Genomic DNA, 19780 nt, shown 5'->3' with positions numbered 1-19780 from the left:
CACCACTAAAAGCAGCTATAATCAACAAATAAATGTTTTATGTATGTATCCCTGTACGTTTATTCAACATATACCGAGTCTAATGTTGTTGCACATCAGATTCGTAGAGAACTTTATATTAATGGCTGTGTTTTCAGACCCCAAGGAGCCAGATGAGCTGCAGGTTCTCTATGTCAGTTGGCGTTTTGGCAATTAACTGAAAATTTATTAGGGATTTGTGCCGCTAAAGCACAAAGTCAACTAAGAAGGGTCTTGCATTACAATCTAATCTTCAGGGTCATGCACAGTGGTCCTGCGTCAAAATCTAGTGATTAAATCCCCTGGACACCCACACAGTTGTTTTCAAATGCCCTGCAGATTAAAACTGTAGTCAAGTGGTTGTTGGGTGGAGCTATGCTGGGAATATGACGACGTCAACAAACTCTGTACTAATATGGACCATGATGGTGTTTAGTATTTGCTCTGTAACAAGTGCATCAAAACTAACCGAGGGGAAACGGACATGTCAATGAAGCAGTTTGTGCAGGCCTAAAAAAAGGCCATATCAGGAAAATAAGTGGAGACACATGTAGATGTAGAATATAGTGTTTGAATGGGTTTTAAGACTTATTTTTATATATTTTTACACTGTGCTCACAAGGTCTATATTCCTAAATTAAGTTTTGTTTTATCAAGGTACCATAAACTTACTGACAGACAGAAAACCTGAGACCCTTGGTGTATAATGAAGCGGTCTCTTACAGCTTTCTATGCGCACTGTACTGTATGGGGGCTTAGAGGTGAAGCCCGACGGCAATTGTTTTTTTTTTACCCCGGGACCCGCTAACAGATTAATCCAGCCATGCCTATCTACCCTGCTGAACTAATAACAACGTGCGTGTGTAGTTAACAAATCGAACTGAAGAGACATGCAGACATGTTCTTTCTGAGGAAGAACCAATAGCCGTGCCTCCTCTCTGAACCTTACTTAGTGTTCTGAGCAATGTTACTTAAGAAGATGCTCTTTCAAAGAACCAATGACAAAATCTCTCAGGAATAAACTCTTGGAGATTTAATATTATGCATCAATAAACAGGAGGATCTGATACAATCAATGGTTATGATCAGAAGGAAATAAAAAGTACATTTGTTTTGATTGCTCTCCTCCGGGCAATTCTGAGTGATACTGAAATGTAGCGCAAGGCCTCGATTCAATATAACTTACAAAGACAAAACACGCAGGAAGAAATAAAGTAATCGCTTCCAATTTTGCTTGGACTCTGAATTTCATTTGGATCGTTTCTAAAGTAATTTTCGTCTGCATTAAAAAGAGGATTAAATTCAACAGCACAACCACAGGCATATGTATTTTCACCTAGTGTGTCACTGGATACGCATACAGCACCAGGAATATGTCTTTATAGGTCCCTTTACCAGATTAATTGAATTTAAGACTCAAAAGGTCTTTTACTATTCATTTGAATCAATCAGCTCACTCAACACAATGGCCAAATATGTACGAGAGACAATAGTTAAATCTTAACCACACAGATAACAATGGGGTCTGTTATGAGCTTGCTACAGCGTTAAGAGAAATTCTTAGGCATTTTCAGGTGAAAATTTTTTTTTTTATTTCTGTATCTAATCCAAATATGACTGCATTTAGATCCAACCTATGCAGCTGTAAATAAGAGAATGAATGATGGTTCAAAAAACCAGGTATACAGTAGGATAAATATTGCCCTCTATGTGGTTCTTATCTTGAGAAACACTGGACAAAAAATTAAGATTACAAGAAAATTTAACTGGCAGGACGCAGTCTGGACTCTAGCAGCACTATGAAACAGCAGCACTGTTTCAAAAGTCTACTCTGGTTCCTCATTTTCACTCTCCTCACCCCCTTGACAACACGAGAGCGGACATCAAGGCGATCCACTCTGACATCAGCGGGTGTGGAGGGGACATGACGACAGGTGATTTGCAGAACAAAAGGGAGACTTCACAGACTCATTCCTAGCTTTACGTCCTCATCATGGACCAGCGATCCAGAAAGACAAAAATATGTAAACAATCATTTGTTCATAAATTCCTTCAGGTAACATGGAAACATTTTTAAAGGATTGTTTGTTCTCTTTCCAGATCAAAGTCCCTTTCGTCTTTTCTCTAAACCTTTTTGGCATAATAGACATCCAAATTTGTCCCCTGACAGGCAACATAAATGATTTCTATCTAAATTGCATATATTCGATAAATCTATGCTTAGGGTTTATGCGGGGCTTTGCTTCTGGATAACACTTGAGACACAGAACAGTGTGAAGGACCAAATAGGTGGCAAGTTAACTTTTAAACAGAACATCAAAAGGGTAAATGGAATGATTCCTAAAGATGTAAAGCCATCAAGTTCATATCTTCAAATATTTTACACTATTGCCAGAAAGAAAAATAAACAAAAAGAGCATTGAAAATAAAAAAAGAATATATATTTATATATCCATCATATGTATATCATATCTATATATAAACAACAGTTATAACTAGTTGCAGGCAAGCAGAGAATTTCTCCCCTGCCCCTTTAAGATTCATCCGTTCCACCGTTATAAGGCTGTCAGACTCTCGGAGGGGGCAGCAGCTTTTTTTCCTCAGTCACCCGATTCCCTGAGATGTAGAGCGCTGTTTTATTTGTCAAGGTTTATTTGATTTGAACACCATCAACCACACACCCCTACCACGTGTGTAGGTAAATGAGTGCTGTTCTGGCTTGTCGTGTGGAGCTTGATGATAGGTGTGGTCGTGAAGCTGATGGGCAGAGTTGAGAGACGAGACGCGTCGATGCTCCCGTCTCCTCTCTGCGCTGCCGAGTCTCATGTTGGCGGGTGGTGGGTATCAGTGGCGGTGGAAGTGAGATTGCTCAAATAAAGGAGAGGAGCTTTACTAGTTTTCATGTTACATCTTTGATGCTTTTCCATTTGATTTCATTCATTTCCATATTGTTGTTTTACAGTCAAATGCAAAGCAGTGTACATATTCAATCATCAGTCATTCCAAGGCTTAGATAAGAAGTGGTTTTGCAAAAGAGTTCTTATGAAGACTCTGCTGTGTGTGCATTTCTTTATGCCTATGTATGTGTGTGTGTGTGTGTGTGTGTGTGTGTATCAGATTGTGTGTAGTCTTCTCAGTGCCTCTGAGAGGCTAATCTCTTTAATAGAGGCTCATCGTAGACCCAGCACTCCCCGTCCTCGTGGAATAGCTGCAGAAACACACGAGCATTAACAATTATTACACTCAGTTATCTGAAACAACTATATTACAACTGATCCCAAAATAAAACCACAATATTATCTGACATTTGTAACCCTGATCTCACTGTCTACAAGTGAAATAGAGATGTTGGATCTGTGTATATTTCAGGTATGGAGTAGGCTTTTTGCCATCATTTTCCTATTATTTTTAATGTTATTGACAATGAGGACTGAAAACAACCTTTTAACATAAAAATAACTCAAATTTTAACGTTTATTTTTGCCTGTTATCCCATTATGATGTGTTCTGATTCAGTCATTTGACATTCAAAATAATTCAATATTACAATATTTTAGGAGCATGTGGTCATTAATCACACAGTGTTTACGTTCTTTTATGTAGCTGAAAAACAAAAGGCAGACTCACCCTAGTCTCCCACTGCTGCTCGTTCTCCTTCCTCTCTCTTGCTTCAGCTCTCTGTTTCTCCTCCAACCGGTGTTTGGCTTCTGTTGCTGCATCAATGTCTTTCAGTTTCAGGTTCAGCGTCACATCTCTCCACAATCTGATGGATGAAAGAGGTAAAAGTCAAATACACAAACACACAGTTTGTTTCTTAGTGAAGCATTTTGTTTCTGCATCCTTTGAAAAAAGTGCTAAGGTTTAAAACCAGCTTCAATTCTCACCTTCGGGACTCGTACTCGAGCTGGTCTTCCAGCTTTCTCACTTTCTTCTTGATGATACCCATCCTCTTAGTGTCTATGAACACTGTGTTCTCCTAGAAACACACAAAACAATAAACATTCATTCACCTTTTAATGTATTTACTTACAGCAAAACTCTTTCATGTAGTAGTTATTCCCCAGTGCAACGAATGGCTACATTTTGTTTTGGTTCAACTAATAAATGATTACTAGTTTTCCCTTAGTGACTATTTTCTAATCTGATGTGTACCCTCCACCACCGATAAACAAACAAACAAACGAATGAATGACTCACTCCAGTTGGCCACTTGGCATACATCACTCCGTTCCATTCCCCTTCAATGGAGCAGAAAGACTTCTTATCATTAGGTGCACTACAAGAGGAATAGAAAAGAATTGTGGTTCATTTTGTTAAAAAGGTCAGGATCTTTTATCCATAATTGGTCTTTGAACTGTGATCTAAATTGTGTTGGGCAAACCATTTTCCTCTTACAAAATCTCAGCAGTGATCCTGTGTTTCTTTCCTCCATAGAAGGGTTTGGTGTGGAACACAATGTTAGCACTGTAGCCAGACTTGGAGCAGGAGATGTTGCACTCCCCGCCCAGCTCCACCCACGGCACAGTCAGAATCGACCTGGACAGACAGGGTCACGCCAGTGAAGCGAACAGTAATGACCAGACAGTTACTGAGTGAGGACATGGACAAACACAGGGAAGCAATAACACACCTGCCATATCCATTAGGGAAGGTGAGGATGTAATGTTCATCATGCTCCAAACATGTCACACAACCTAAAGCCAAAGCAGCAAATGATTATTGCAACTTCAAGAGTTGTAACAGAGGGTGTAAAAATGTATTCTTTGGAGTGTATGGGGCAGTCTTCTTGCATACCCTGGCCAATGTTGTGGACACCTATGGACATGCCTAAGAACTTAGACTTAGTCCAGATGTGAGCATTGAACTGGATCTTCTTACTTAAACACTCTGCGTAGAATGCAGAAACTACAGAGAGAAGAGAAAAAATACTGAAGAGTTTGTACAAAAAGTGGCAACATCTCAGTCACAGTCCAGCAAACAAGCAGTAAGCCAGTACCTTGAAAAAAATCAGTCAAATATTTCATTTACATTTTCAAGATTAAGATCAGCCTATATTTTGCTTTACAACTTTTCTGGCCTCTAAAATGTAACGACAAATGTGCTTTAAAAAAAAACAAAAAACAAAAAACAAAAAAGTGGCTGCTGTGTAATTACTCAGAAGGAGGAGGTTTGACACTCACTGGGTGGGTGGTGAGAGACCTGCTCTGCCACAAAACACACACTGCTCGGTGAAGACCAGGGAACTGGACCATCTGATACTGTCTCCTGAAGGGTAGTAGAAAGTAATGGATTGAGAACAGATCAAACCCATGCTTATTCCAAGTTACAGTTGTACAAAATATGAAAAACATAATTTTTTGTGTAACACTGAAATTAGAAATTTACATAATAAGGGAACCTGTTCTAAAGCAAAAAGAACAAAGTTTGTTCAATTTAGTGTTTGCAAATGTGAATATTCTCACAATTCAAGTTAAGTTCATTTGCATAATCAAATGTCACATGCAGTGTCTCAATGGTTCTTACAGGCTTACAAAAGAGACAAAGTGACAGTTAGCTTAAATTTGGACAAACTTTTGCATGTGAAGTTGTACCATTTTCCTTTTTTAACATACTAATGTGCAATAAATCATGCATGAACTACATATACATTTACTCAGGTTGTGTGAACGTCGTATTACGTGTAACATTAATCGAAAAGATAAGATGCTGTACCACAGTTGATTTTATTACAGGCACAGAAGCATATTAACAACATCCAAAATAGTCAAGAAGCAACTAGGGCTGACGACTTTGACTGCAGAGGCATGTGGTCTCACCGTGTGTGGGGAGGGCTCCTCTGCCTCGCTGGGCAGGTCCCAGTGGCAGTAGAAAACTTCTCCCAGGATTGGATTGTAAGGTTTCTTGGCCACTGAGCCTTTCCTCCCTGCATGGAAGGCTGAGAGGTACCATTTTACCATCTGAACCATGCGCTCCCGTGGCTCCGGCTGCTCAGCGATACTAGTGGAAGTCAGATGAAAGGCACAGTTCTCAATCCTTAATATATTTGAAAATCTGGTTGAAACCACTGCTCGCAAAGAATAGAAGAGCTGCTGACATGGTACGTACCTTACAAATAAGTCAGGATGTGCAAAAAAGTCTGCATACATTTCTAACAAAGATCTCCTCTCTAAGATGAAGGTAGGCAGGACCACCTGTGAAATATAATGAAGGAGAAAAACTGTAGCTGCGTTTGTTGCTCAAAAGAAACGGCTTGCACAGTTGATGTTAGTGAGTAAATGGAGAATGGACTGCTCTGCAGTGGGAGAAAGGCAGACTGGACAAAGACAGAAGTTCAGACTGGAGTCATGCATGCATCAGTATGCTGCTCAGAGCTCTTTACCTTTGTGAGGTCCATGCCCAAACGAACTTGAGAGAGCAGATGCATGATGACGCTCTTGTGCTCCTCCACAGACTCACCCTCACCTTCATCATCGCGGTCGTCATGGCTATCAAACGGATCTGAAGACAACAGCAGAGGACAAGTCTTATATGGCTGTAACAACATAAAGTTCCCTGCCTTTTCATGTGTATAACATCACTTATCTTTTAACATTTGACAAAACCAAATTAAATTAATACACAAACTACTGGGATGTTGCAGTATCAATGGGAAAACCAGTTTAGTTTTTGATGTGTAAAGAGGCAAAAAATTACAAATATATTTGTGTTTCTTGTGAGCTTTCCCTTTTTACCTGCATCTGTGGTACCATTGGACATGGACGAGCTGAGGGACTCGGTGGTGTCTGGTCGTTTTAATGCTGTTTCTTCATTAGTGAGGGGTGGGGCAACTGCAGGCCCCGAGGGACTGAGGGCAAGAGGAGGATATATAGGGAGCGGAAAGGAGGCAGGAAGCAGGAGAGATAAGGAGATAAAGAATGAGTAGGATTCCATGTAACAAACTTGTCTGACTAAGACCGCCAATGACGCTTGATTTCTATACACTCTAAGCAGCATTTTAACTCCTGAGCTTCTAAACTTTATATTAGAAATACATTGTTTCTTTCAAACTCTGAAGCGATAGATTCACTCTGTGCAGTGCTGGTTGCATGGAGTGGAGGTGATACTATACTCACTCTATGCAGTGTTTTGGGGAAGTGCTGCTCTGGTAAAACTCATCAGCGTCGTAGAACTCATCCTCGCTGGAGGAATAGGAGAAGTCTGGCACCGAGTGCGAGGGGAGGGGGATGTGAGCCGGGGAAGCAACGCTGCTACTCGGCCCTGATGGGCCACTCACTGACAGAGGAGGGAAAAAGAAAATCAGACACTGTATGTCATGTCATTGTTCTCTTGCAATGTTTTCCCTTTAATGTGGTAGAGCCAATAAATAAGGCCTCTTTATTCATACAGCATACAGGTCAAGATGATCAAATCAACATTACGCTCTTCAACTTGAGCACTCATTTCTGAGCCCAGTCCTGAAGACCATGTACAGTAACCTGACTTTAACAGAGTGATAGCTTCCTCTGGGGAGCGTATTGACAGTGCTCTTTAGTGTGCAGCCTGCCCCGGCTTTTTAATTTACTTTATGTTCATGGACACAGACGTCAAGAAACAATCTCACCTCCATCTGCTTATAAAGTACTAAAATGGGCCTTGAGGTGATTTTCTTTTTTTTTTTCCTGGTCAGCTGCTGTATCAAATGACAATAATAAACTCTGAAACTTAAGTTTTAAGCCGACATGAAGGAAAAGTCTGTTCAGTAAAGTGTTCAATAAAAATGGAAATTTGAACAACCACAATTCTATGGCAACCACAAAAACTCCATTTGAAAGCACCAGAACAGCTAGTAAAAGAACTTTGAGATGAGATTGTTTTTTTAATTTTTTTTCAAAGCAAAATGTGTTTTGTATGTTTGGTAAAAATATAAAATATGATACTGAGGAAATGTACCAAAGCAACAAACCATGAAAATAACTGCAGATCCCATTATAAATCACATCCGGAGAGTTATTTATTCACTATGAATTATCAGTATGACAACTAATAATCTTTCCTAGTAGTGCTACTAGTGTAAGTGGTGGCCGGAGCGAAGTGAACTTTCACCTGTGCTGTTGGGTGTTGGAGTCTGCAGACTGCCCATCACCGTGACGACAGGACCAACAGGTAATGTGGAGGGTCGTTGGTCTGATTTACACACCTGAGAAGCGTCTTTAGCAAAAAGAAAGAGCAAAGTTAGCACTGAAGCCTTACATTGAAGCGCTATCACATTAGCACCTGCACCCCATCCCACAGGCCAAGACGGTGAGAAAAGGATCCGAGACGCTGCAGACAGAGGCTTCAGCTGTGAGGGTGATTACACAGTCCATTAAGAGACCGAAATTAGAATGGCCTAGTCTGCAGTGTTCATTTTTACTGCATTTGTAAACAGTCTAGTCATAGTCATCTGACCAAAATAGCCAGAAATTTTAGTCAGATCTTCCTTTTATTAAATTTACTTAATTACTTACTGACTAAAGTGACCTAAAACATAATTTAACTGAAGGAAAAGAATCTGCCTCAGCACAGAAAAGCATTAATACATTCATTTTCAGACACTAATGTCTGGAAAATGAAATACAATCACATGAATACATGAAATAACAATAATGGATATCATGTAACTGGACCCTGCTGTACATCTTTAACAATTAGGAACTTATGTATTGTATTGTATGTATTGTATAATTTACCTTCAATCACTGAAAGAACATTTAGTATCTTTATCAAAAGCCTGACATGATATTTATATTTCCATACTAGAAGAGGCTTCAGGTTTCATCCCACTTGTTTTTAATACGACAGCGAAATATCAGAATTTCAAATGTTGTTGAGGGACAGAAAAAAAAAAAGCCAGCAAGCACTAAAGACAATTCTTAGGACTTTATCCTGTGACAACATTAACTGTGTTGTACAGACTGGAAACATCAGCTGGAGGAGATTAAGGTGCGAACAACAGGGGGAAATGCTGTCACCTTTGAGTACAATACAAAACAATAATAACCTCTCTGGGGGATGCTGGGTCTGTGAAGTCTATGAGACCTCCTAACACATCAAGGACATGAACCCACATGTCTAAATTTTAAGGCAGATGTCTGGTACCTGTTGGAAGTGTGGTCTGTGTTGGCATCGTGGTGTTGACTACAGGAGTATCCAGAGGGGGCTGGTAGATCCCATCCACTGGGTTGATGGTGCTCTGGAGGAATCAAGTAAAAAAAAAAAACAAAACAAAACAAAAAATTGCCATTAACAACAAAAACAACATGCCTCAAAGTGACATCAGTCAGTTGTTGCAACAACAGCACATCCATACCACTGCCTGCTAACCAATCTAAAATACTGTCTAACAGACTAAAAAAAAATTCATAACCTACACAATTTTATTTCAGTCTTGGCCTATAAACTGTCAACAATCATATGGGGAAAAGTGTATGGGCTCTACTATTTCAACAACATCTAGAATCAAATGTGTCCAAATGTAACCACAATAGAACACCATTTCCTTTCACATCCAAGCAAGATGTCAATGCTCTCTACATCTATCCTGCACCAACTTCACAGCTTGCTTATTGGTTATAGATCTGCTTAATGCTACACCTATGCAACACAAGGAAATAATGTATGCCTCACCCACCACAGGCAGATCAATTCCCTTTCACTCCATTTCCTGGAAAGAGTGGCGTTACCAGGTTTCATTAATCTAATCAATATGAAACCACCAACAATGCCTGAAAGCCAGCAGTACCTTTACACAATAACTAACAGCGCCTCTTGAACTCTGAGCAACCTTTCAGTCTAAAAAGGAGTTAATTAACTCCACTGGGCTGCAGACTAAATGTGTATCATTTTAACTCTCTGGCTTTTGATTTCCCTGTGGTAAAAAAAAAAAAAAAAAAAAAAAAAAATCAGTGGGGACATTCTTATCTGCAGTGGCCTGCTCTCATCAGTGCCACCTTAACATCATATGTCCAATGTATTTGACTACAGGCACAAACACACACAAACATGCATACGAATACAAAGCAGCCTGTTGGCTTGGTGAAATGGGGTCACTGGCACCAATGACCCAACTGACAAAAACGCTGACAACACGAGCAAACATAGTCAAACCATATCGACCCTTATTCCCCAACAATTTACCCTCAGGGCTTTTGGATGTATTGAAATTAAGTCTATTCAATGTGATGTGTGTTCCTATTAATCAAATCTGACCTATACCTGGTGCCAATGTCAAACAACATATACCAGACTTCAGAGAAAAAAATTCAAATTCACAGTAAATGATCCAGATCTGTCCCAGAATTGAATGGGTTCTTCCCTGGCCCATGCCCCATCCCTCCACCAAGTTCGATGCAAATTGGTTCAGTACTTTTTGAGTAATCCTGCTGACAAACAAACCAACAAACAAACAAGGACAAAAACATAACCTCCTTGGCAGAGGCTGTAAACAGGAACAGGCATTGTGAGTCACTACAATGTCTGTGCCCTGACATTTCACTGTGAGGGTGAGGATACCGTAGTAGGGGTAGATACCAGGGTTGGACTGGAATACCAGAAAGTTGACAGAAGGCCTCCACAACCCCAGGATACTAGACTGAGCATGTTGCATGAAAGATACTGACAACAGTGAAAGAAGAGCTGTGATGTGAAGTAATGGTTGTTTTTCCTCTAAATACTTCTTGGAGCTCAGATCTCAGATGTTTTTTGTGTTCTGATAATTGCCACCAAAAATATGTCAATGTCCAACAGAAAGAAAGTTGTAATCAGAGGCAGAAAACGTCATGCAGAGAAACTTGGTCAGACATTTCAGCTCCCTTTTTCCCTTCAGTTCACACTTCTCTCTTATCCTTAAGCTTCCTGCTCTATTCCTTCCTTTCTACTTCCCCTTCACACTTCCCAATGCTTGCCTTGTCCACATGTTTCCACGAAAGTAAGGTGAGGTCTACTAATTATAGCCAATTACAGAAATATTGGTCTGTCATGGTGGGACCAGCCTGTGGCTTTGCAAGGCACAGATAAAGCAAAATGGGTGGAGGGAAAGAGTTACAGCTAAAAACGTCTCGAAGCACTGTGTCATGATCAACTTTTTTTTTTTTTTTTTTTAAGTGAATGTAATATTAAAGTAGCAGGTAGCTTGAACAGCAGAGCAAACCTAGACCAATCACAGCACATAAATTATTTTGACAGATAAATACTGAACAGCCTTCTAGTGTGCTTGGTCAAATGATTCCTGCACTTCCCGGCAATTCCCCTGGCAGTGCAGTGCTTGACAAGGTCGATCTAACATCCTGCTAGTGTTTCAAGAATTTAAGCGAAGGTCTACAGTGCATTTATCTTTTGCTTCACATTATAGGGGCACAGGCAACATGACAGACATTTAGATGTTCTTAAGCTGAAACGATAGCTACAGCACAAAGCTTATGGCATAAAAAGCATGTGCAGTTAGATGTGTAGACAGAGCTTATGCTGTGCTATTTTTACTACATAATACTGTTCGTAATGACTGTGAGATTAAGTCAGCTATAAGAGCAATGCAAACCTATGAGATGTATGGCCCCGGTGGGATTCTGGCTTCAAGGACCACACACAAGATGTTGTCCCTGTGTTAGTCCATTACCAATAACCCATTCAGATTATGTTACCTACCATTTTCTAAAGCATAATGAAAAGTTTTTGATTTATTGTCTACCTTCCAGGAAGCTACAAAAATTCTTTTCATGGTACGGTGGTCCAAATTATGATTCATTTGTCCATTTTCCCGTCCACATCCCCTCGTCTTTCCTTTCTGCCCCACCACAACAACCTTATAGAGATACGTAATTCATCACAGTTCCGTAAAAATATAGCCCCTTTTCATTTTTTTTTAAAGGTTGCTATAAAGATTGCATGGACATACAGTTGTGAGCGGGGACTGAAAAAAAAAAAAAATCCCTTTGAGAATTGGCAGCTGAAAGTACTGCATTTATAACCTATGCTGTCTGGAAAATAAACCTGAAAGATAAGCAACACGCAAACATGGACATGCGTGAAAGGGTTATCTGACTTTGGCTTTTTATTCAATTTAAAAGTTTATAGTCAGCCCACTCTAAAAACTCACAAAAGGTCAGTTTCCTTAAACTAAGAGTCACAGCTTACAACTTCATTATGACATGGCTGTAATGTTACTTGAAATAAAAGAAGACTACATGTTTTCTGTGATAGATTATCCAGCTAATGCATGCTTCAAAAGGTTCAAACTGATATTCACAACATATTGAAAGGAAACAAAAGCAATAGCTGCCTGGAAAATATGTAATCAATCTAAAAACCTAAAGTAAATACTTCGAAAAACAGTTGACAGTAACATTAAATACACAGTACATGTTGCAGATGAAACATCCTGATATGGCCTTTGATATGAAGACAGGACACCTGCAGAGCTGGGAAAGTGCTCTCTGGATGGCTTTCCACCTATTAGTGCTCAGTAGTTCAATAAGCGGGCATTGTGGACACAGTAAATCAATGGTGAATTAGTTGACTCTAATTAGTGGGTGAAGTGAAGTGCAACATTCCCTCATATACAGGCATGCAAACACACATATATAGTCTGTGCACATACATAGTCTGCATTTTCTGTAAGAAATTTTACACACACAAATACATTTTGTATCTCGATGAAGAAAAGAATAGTTCCCAACCATGGAAAAAAGACTTTAAATCTTAGATGAAATCAGGAAAATATTAACTTAATTGAGAGGATAGAGGTGGCAGACATGAGGGACAGAGCTTGAGATTCTACAGTGTAGAGTAAATTAAGCAAGAAAAGAAAGTTAGCAGTTTTTTTGATTTCGATTTTTTGTCATGGACAGAGAATGTCAAACTTACTATAAGTCCGTTTGCGTGTTGCTGTTCGTTACTTTGGTCCTTAAAATTTTGAGAAGACAATGTTAGGCTACTTGTGTAGGAAGGTTCAAGAGTCATTTCATAAAGCATCCTGAGCATGTGTGGTGTGGAAAGCAATGAGACCCATCCCTCTCATCACACGGAGCTTCATAATATACACTAACATGCCACATGCAGTAATCCTTTCATCACATGGTAAAATCTCGTCACTTCTTTAATAATCAATAAGGACAGGATTGCTTCATCATGCCAATCTGTAATCATCATAGAATGTTATTCATGAGTAAAACATGTTCTGAGTTTTTTTTTTTGTTTTGTTTTTTTTAAAAAGGTCACCTAAACTGTTATGTAACAACAACATAAAGGAGAAATGACTGCGCCACTTCCTGCCAAAGGGCTGAATGGAACATGTGATGAAACGAATACTGGGCTACACCCTCATTAACCGCTAGCCCAGATAGCAACTGTAAGCAGGGAACTATCCCAGAGACACACACATGGTAACAAACAGTGCACGCTGACGTGGTATCATAAGAACAATGATTATAGTGAAATGGCAGACCAAACTACAGAGAGGTGAATCAAACATGCACTCTTATCGTACTTACCTTGGCAATTTGCAGCAGTACAATACAGTGCTTGATGGACTCTACCATACTCTGAAAGAAGAAAACAGAAAGGAATTCATCCACTAAGAGCTCACAGCCAAACTTAAAGACAGGAAGGAAAGTGTGTTTTGACTTACACAGGTAGTCTCTTTCAAATTTTCAATTTTCTGTAAAAGGAAAAGAGGGCTGTAAAATTCAAAAGCAATTTAAAAAAAAACAAACAAGCTTCAAAGGCAGAGGTTGCTGATTCAGTCAGTTTAACAGCAAATAAAGCACAACTAGTAGAAAACATCAATGTAATCTCCAACTGGACTGTGGCAACATTTTAGACAACTTCTCATAGTGAATAGCCTGGTCACCATGACATTTCGAAGTGGGGAAAAAAAAAAATCTGTGTTAATCTCATAGGGGAAGTGAATCACATTGCTGCTGGTAAAAAACAGGAGGCTACTACACCCTGAAACTCAACTGCCTTTTCCACCAAAACTCAATACTTCTTCTCTCTTACTAATTTAAGTTTAGAAGTAAATGTGCTTTTGTAGTCTGAAAGGTCATGAAAAGATAGAAAATCAAGTCAAATTAAATCAAATGCAACTGTAACGTTAAGTACTAGTCAGTTATGAACTTTAATAAGAGTATATTGGTTCTAACAATAGTTCCTAAATTACATGTCTTCAGTTATTTAATACACAAGCTTGCAAGGTGCCATATATAGCTGATGGAATAGCTGTGTTAGTCTGTTAGTCTGTAGCTCTAACTATTAGATGACTGCGAGAAAATTAATATCAGTTATGTTGATAATTGACTAATAATTTCAGTCATTCTTCAAGCAAAAGTGCCAAACCATTTCTGGTCCTAGCTTCTCAAATGTAAGGATTTGCTGCTTTCCCAGTTTCATATCATTGCAAACTGAATATCTTTGGGTTTTCGACTTTTGATCAGACAACAATCATTTTTGGGCTGGGAAGACTATAATGGGCTTTCTTTGCTATTTTGTGACATTGTATAGACAAAATGACTAATCAAGAAAATAATCTGCATATTAATCTATACTAAAAATAATCATTAGTTGCAGTCCTTCAGTCTGTACAGTCTCTGAGCAGAAGTCTGCCAGTCAGCCTGTCAGTCAGTCGAGGACAATTTTTGGTCTGGTTAGATATGGCTGGAAATGTTGGTTTCAGTAGGTCTGTCTGATATAGGCTAATCTGTATGTACAATGTCATGGTAAAATACAGTAATGTTCTACATCATATAAATCTGTTTTGTTAGTTTCTCAAATAAAAAGACAAATTTTGTAAATTAATTTCTCACCACAAATGTTGAAAAACAGGTAAAAATTTACAGCCATTTTTTAAGCATTGCATTTAACCACTGACAAACAACAGATATCAAACATCTGTACCACACTGACAGCTATCATTTTTCCTTTCCCAGCTCTATGTGTCAGCCTGTTTCCCCTGCTGTTAGCCACAGCTCTAATGACGGCGAGAACATGGACCAGAGAGCTGAGACACAAGGACAGAGCAGTTCCGCTGGTACTCACTCTTCGTGATTCATCGTCTTTGCAGTCCTTGATCTTCTCATCAAACAGCTGTGTGATAGTGACAGAAAACAAGCGATGAAAAGGGGAAAAAGATAGATGGAACATAAGCCATAAGTTTCCACAGTGAAATAAGTACTGAAATGATCGGAAGGTGAATCTTTGCAAATGATGTGGCTTGAGATAATGTGGCACCAAGTAGCGAGCTCTTCTCACCAAGGAAAGGACAATCACAATGTTTCCATTAAGATTTTCTGCCTGAGACAATATGCTGCTGCTTCTTTTAATACATGGTTTTTCTACTTTACCACCATACTGCCAGAAATCTAATTTTTAAACAACTTCCTCTTCGCTGAAGGGGACCATGAGACCAGCATGGAAATACCCACAAGAAGAGATGAAGTAAGAGCGAGGTCATGACAAAGATTCAAATCCAAGCCATGCCATATATATGATGCCATATGCCATATATATTTGCAATTTCGAATGTGGACATTTTTTCAAATGGACTATATTACCTCTGGATCTTTATCCAAACACTTCAAAGTGAGTGGTAGACATCCTACATTTATAACATCTTAATGAAGTTGTAAATTATTACAGATGAAATGATAAGGACGGATCGGTGCTTCTACATTGACTCCTACCTTTAACTGGTCAATCAGAATCTGTAGGTAGGCATCAGCTTCAGCTAGCTTCTTATCAAAGTCTTGAACACTCGGAACAAATCCTGCCTCAGCCTCCTGAGGATGAAGAAACAAACACAGCTGAGCATCAGTGCAGTCCTAACCACATCCATGTCAAACATCATGCTGGTATTGCATATTCAAAGTAAAATACACAGACACTATCAATATTCCAGGCCATGTAATCACACATTCATTCATTAAATAAAAAGGCTTAAATCTGTCACTGCTGGGCCATGTAGGCTTTGTAAACTGTTACACAAAATGGTGGACAGAAACATCAACAGTTCAGGAGAATCTTCCAGCAACGTACTGTACCAGGAGAGATATGAATACTATTGTTTAAAGGCTAGCCTACATGAAAGGCCAGCAGGTCGGTCTGTCTGTCTGCTGACTGACTGACTGACTGACTGGAGGCCAGTGAATTTCAGGCTTCAACAAAGCTAAATCAGGAAACTCAGGGCTGGAGAGAATTTAGCTATTGATTGAGTGTGTGTGTGTGTGTGTGTGTGTGTGTGTGTGTGTGTGTGTGTGTGTGTGTGTGTGTGTGTGTGTGTGTGTGTGTGTGTGTGTGTGTGTGTGTAAATGAGTTGAGGTGCGCTTAAGTTCATTATGGGTAATTAGCTCCCCTTAATAGCCCCATCAAAAATGCAGACTCCACACATCAATGCACACGGGCGCACAGACACAAACTCAGGCGAAACTCAGGCACAGACAATTTCATTACATAATATCCATCAAAAGGTAATTATTAGACTATTGGCAGAACAGACATGATCGCGCATCTGTCTCTATCTTTCTGAGCTCACCCAGGCACCCAGAACAATCCCGTTGGCTGTGACACAAAACTGAAAGAAGGAAAATGGGCAGATAAATGCACACACAAAAAAGACTTCCTTTAAAAATCAGCTCCTATTTAATGCTGGAGGCTGTCAACAGTCATGACACTCGGCACCAGTGAGAGCACAATAACCCCTCTACGTCAAGCCAGACAAATCAGTCAGATGAGTAACACAGCGTGTCAGTGCAATTTACCACTACACAGCAGTAAGTCTGACATGGAAAAACACTGAACACCTCTTGCATGAAAAAAGCAGAGAGTAATAGTTAAATTGATAGTAACTGTTGCAATCAAACAGAAATCTTGTTAGTAGATCAGGCTCTTATCAAACCGTTTTGGGTGCTACCGCTGCTTTGGACCTGCTGCACCGCACAGTCCTGTTGTGTCCTGAGTTTGAGGGGGTTTTCCTTCCTGCTAAAGACAATCTCATAGGAACGTGAAGAAAAGCCATTAACAGCCAAACACAGTTTGCGACTGCCCGGGCCTGAGACCTGCCAAAGTTTGAACTGTGAAAACATGCTAGCTTTATCGAGAACAAAGTCTGAGTTAACTCAGCAGCCATGAAGCCTGCAGTTCACTGGCCAAACTTCCTCAAAAGATCAAAGGTGCTTTCGTTGTTAGCATGACTGAAAAATATAGCTGGCCACATGAGGGCCTGAGCCAAAAACCTAAATGGAAAACAATGTTATAATTCAGATAGGAATGTTTATATGCTGTATCAATGTGTCTATTTGCCCTTTGTTGAATTGGCACAGTCTCTCCAGAGACAGCAACTTGTCCTGACTGGTTACTTACTCATATTAGACTGGAAAAAAGTCACTCCACTTTTTCAGGGAAAGAGCTGTTATCTTTCTAGTGAGGCATTACATTTCATGATCAATTTACTTGAAGCTGAACAAAACAATGCCAAATAAAGAGCAATACAAAAACATCTACAGGCACCTTTGCACATACAGGGAGTAGACGTACAAACACACCTATACAACATAACATCAATCTTCTTCAAATTACATAGTGATACAGTAGGGATTAACTCCCTTCTGCATACCCACTCCAACATTACAGTATTTACAAAATAACACACAAACACCTTATAACATAAATCAATAGAGTACAACACCAAGAAATTCAATCTAAAAACACTAGAAGATGCATACGTGCATTACGCATACATATGCATGTATGTATCTAAAAGGCAGTATTTACCAAAGGGCCTGTATATTAGAGTTAGTGTTATACAGGTAGGTATACCATACTGTACTTTACAACTGGCCATGAAACTGAAGAAACAAAATTAAAGCAGGAAAATGACTCCCCATTATTACATACCATACAGTATCCCATGTTTTGTCAACACACATAATGGAGCAGAAGTGTTTGTTTTTGTTTTTTTTTAAAAAAAAACAGAGAGAGCAGATAAGTTTGGAAGCAGAAAGTCAGAGGCAGGTGGCTGGTTTATAAACAGCCACCATACCACCACGTCATATTGCTCACTTCTTCACGTTTCCTGAAATATTCCCATATTACGTCTATATCTCCACGCCCACTCATTTCCACCACTCACACTATGGGTCCCTGTGTATGTGGGTGTATTGTACAGTGGGAATCCTTTAGAGCAGCCTGTAAAGTCTTACACATAAGCACTCACAAACACATCCAACCACCCCAGACAAACAAAATTGCTCTTGCACCCTCCCCCTCCCTCCTGTTTGTATTTGTCTTTCAACGCAGTGTGACCCACTTTAAAATGCTGATGCCCCAGCTGCGCACTGCAGCCCTTTAAGTTCTCCTTGCTATGGTGCAGTGGCGTTTGTGTTTGTGTTTTACTTACTTGGTGCCTCGCTCCTATGGACATGCTGCATTAAACCTTGTACATCTCTCCCATCAGGCCATTTAGCCTGACACAAGATCGTTTTCTTTTTCTCTTTCTCTTCCTTTGTTAATCTCGTTATTCTGCTTTTCTCTCCCTACAGCAACAAACCTCCAGCTCTGGTGAAGTTAGCGTTCTTTCTCCCTCCTCCCCCCTCCTTCTCCACAAAGAAACAGAAAACAATCTCCTCCTCTTGCTCTTGTCTGCAGTCTGCCAATATAAACCACGGCAGCCTTCAGACTGTGTGTTAGCTGGGCTGGCAGTCTGGCTACAATATATCCTTCGGCAGCAGTTATCAGCTGAGCGTTTGGTATGAGGCAGACAGAGCTGAGTTAATCCAGGACCCTCCCCTGGCAGGAAAGGCACACTTCCTCTCATGTAGGCAGAAGAGAAAACACACAAAGCAGCAGCAAGTGCTGACAGGGACAAGCACTAACAGCCACACCGATTGGCTGAGGCAGCCGAGGCAGATGTTTGGTTGAGCAAACAAGCTGAGCTCTGATTGGCTACTGCTGGGTCACATGATGTCACGTCAGCAGCTTGCTAACACTGAAAAAGTGTGAGTATGTGTGTGTGTGTGTGCGTGCGCACAAAACAAGCAGGCACACGTAGCACATCAGAAGGATTTGCCACAGAGGGAGGGTAGTCGGAAAAAGGAAGGAGGGAGGGAAAGCAAATGAAAAGGCTGGTCATGAGGGGGAAAAGGAGGAGGAGATGAGTGGAAAGAACTGCCCATAGATGATGGTGGTGGGGTATAGGGAGAAAGACTCGGTTTAGAGAAGGTGAGCAAGGAAGAAGGTTGAGCAGGGAAACAACTGGAGTGCAGGAGAAGCACGAAAGAGAACTGGCTGAGACACTCAATCTCAACACTCAAGAAAACAGACACAAACACCAGTGGGACAAAAAACACCGCCAGCAAGTCAGCAGTTAAACAGTCTTTCAGTAAAACTAAAAATCCTGGTCCAAATACTAGTCTAAACAAGCCACATATTACCATAACGTCCTCCATTTATGATGACACGAATGTCACCGTTATTTCTATTTACACCAACAAGACTCATCACTGACTAAACTGCTCTGTTCGGCAAAAAAACAAAAAACAAACACCCAGTACAAGCAAGAGACATAAAGCTTAAAAGTTAGTTTTAACATCATCATATGGGTGTTGTGGTGCACAGTACACGATTTATAGTGTATGCAAATACATGTAATCTGAGGTTCAATAAAAATCCCAAAATGAAATGTTACCTATCTAGGTAACATATTTATCTTCACTTGAGGGTTTCACCAATCAGTCTATCAGTGCACACTTCAGGTATT

General features: G+C 39.9%; 1 protein-coding gene across 4 annotated transcripts in view; it reads right to left on the bottom strand.

Annotated features, from left to right (window-relative positions):
- Positions 1–1029: 1029 nt before the first annotated feature.
- The window catches only part of osbpl9 (oxysterol binding protein-like 9), a 32807-nt gene continuing 14056 nt past the window's right edge, over positions 1030–19780 (bottom strand). For 2 of the 4 annotated variants that reach the window (XM_040128118.1, XM_040128120.1), the window contains exons 5-24: positions 15711–15806; positions 15067–15114; positions 13661–13690; positions 13524–13574; positions 12898–12936; positions 9136–9229; positions 8101–8205; positions 7131–7290; positions 6750–6862; positions 6398–6516; positions 6124–6209; positions 5835–6015; positions 5199–5283; positions 4813–4923; positions 4649–4712; positions 4414–4554; positions 4216–4294; positions 3903–3994; positions 3646–3781; positions 1030–3226 (exon numbers count right to left, since the gene is read on the bottom strand). In XM_040128118.1, coding sequence (XP_039984052.1) covers positions 3152–3226; positions 3646–3781; positions 3903–3994; positions 4216–4294; positions 4414–4554; positions 4649–4712; positions 4813–4923; positions 5199–5283; positions 5835–6015; positions 6124–6209; positions 6398–6516; positions 6750–6862; positions 7131–7290; positions 8101–8205; positions 9136–9229; positions 12898–12936; positions 13524–13574; positions 13661–13690; positions 15067–15114; positions 15711–15806 — 1905 coding nt within the window. In that variant the 3' untranslated portion in view covers positions 1030–3151. Of the gene's footprint in view, positions 3227–3645; positions 3782–3902; positions 3995–4215; positions 4295–4413; positions 4555–4648; positions 4713–4812; positions 4924–5198; positions 5284–5834; positions 6016–6123; positions 6210–6397; positions 6517–6749; positions 6863–7130; positions 7291–8100; positions 8206–9135; positions 9230–12897; positions 12937–13523; positions 13575–13660; positions 13691–15066; positions 15115–15710; positions 15807–18421; positions 18841–19780 lie in introns of those variants that run through there. The other 2 variants (XM_040128121.1, XM_040128119.1) reach the window with 2 other exon arrangements.

This window comes from Xiphias gladius, chromosome 6, assembly GCF_016859285.1.
Source record: "Xiphias gladius isolate SHS-SW01 ecotype Sanya breed wild chromosome 6, ASM1685928v1, whole genome shotgun sequence".
Lineage (NCBI taxonomy): Eukaryota > Metazoa > Chordata > Actinopteri > Istiophoriformes > Xiphiidae > Xiphias > Xiphias gladius.
This window is presented reverse-complemented; position numbering and strand designations above follow the sequence as displayed.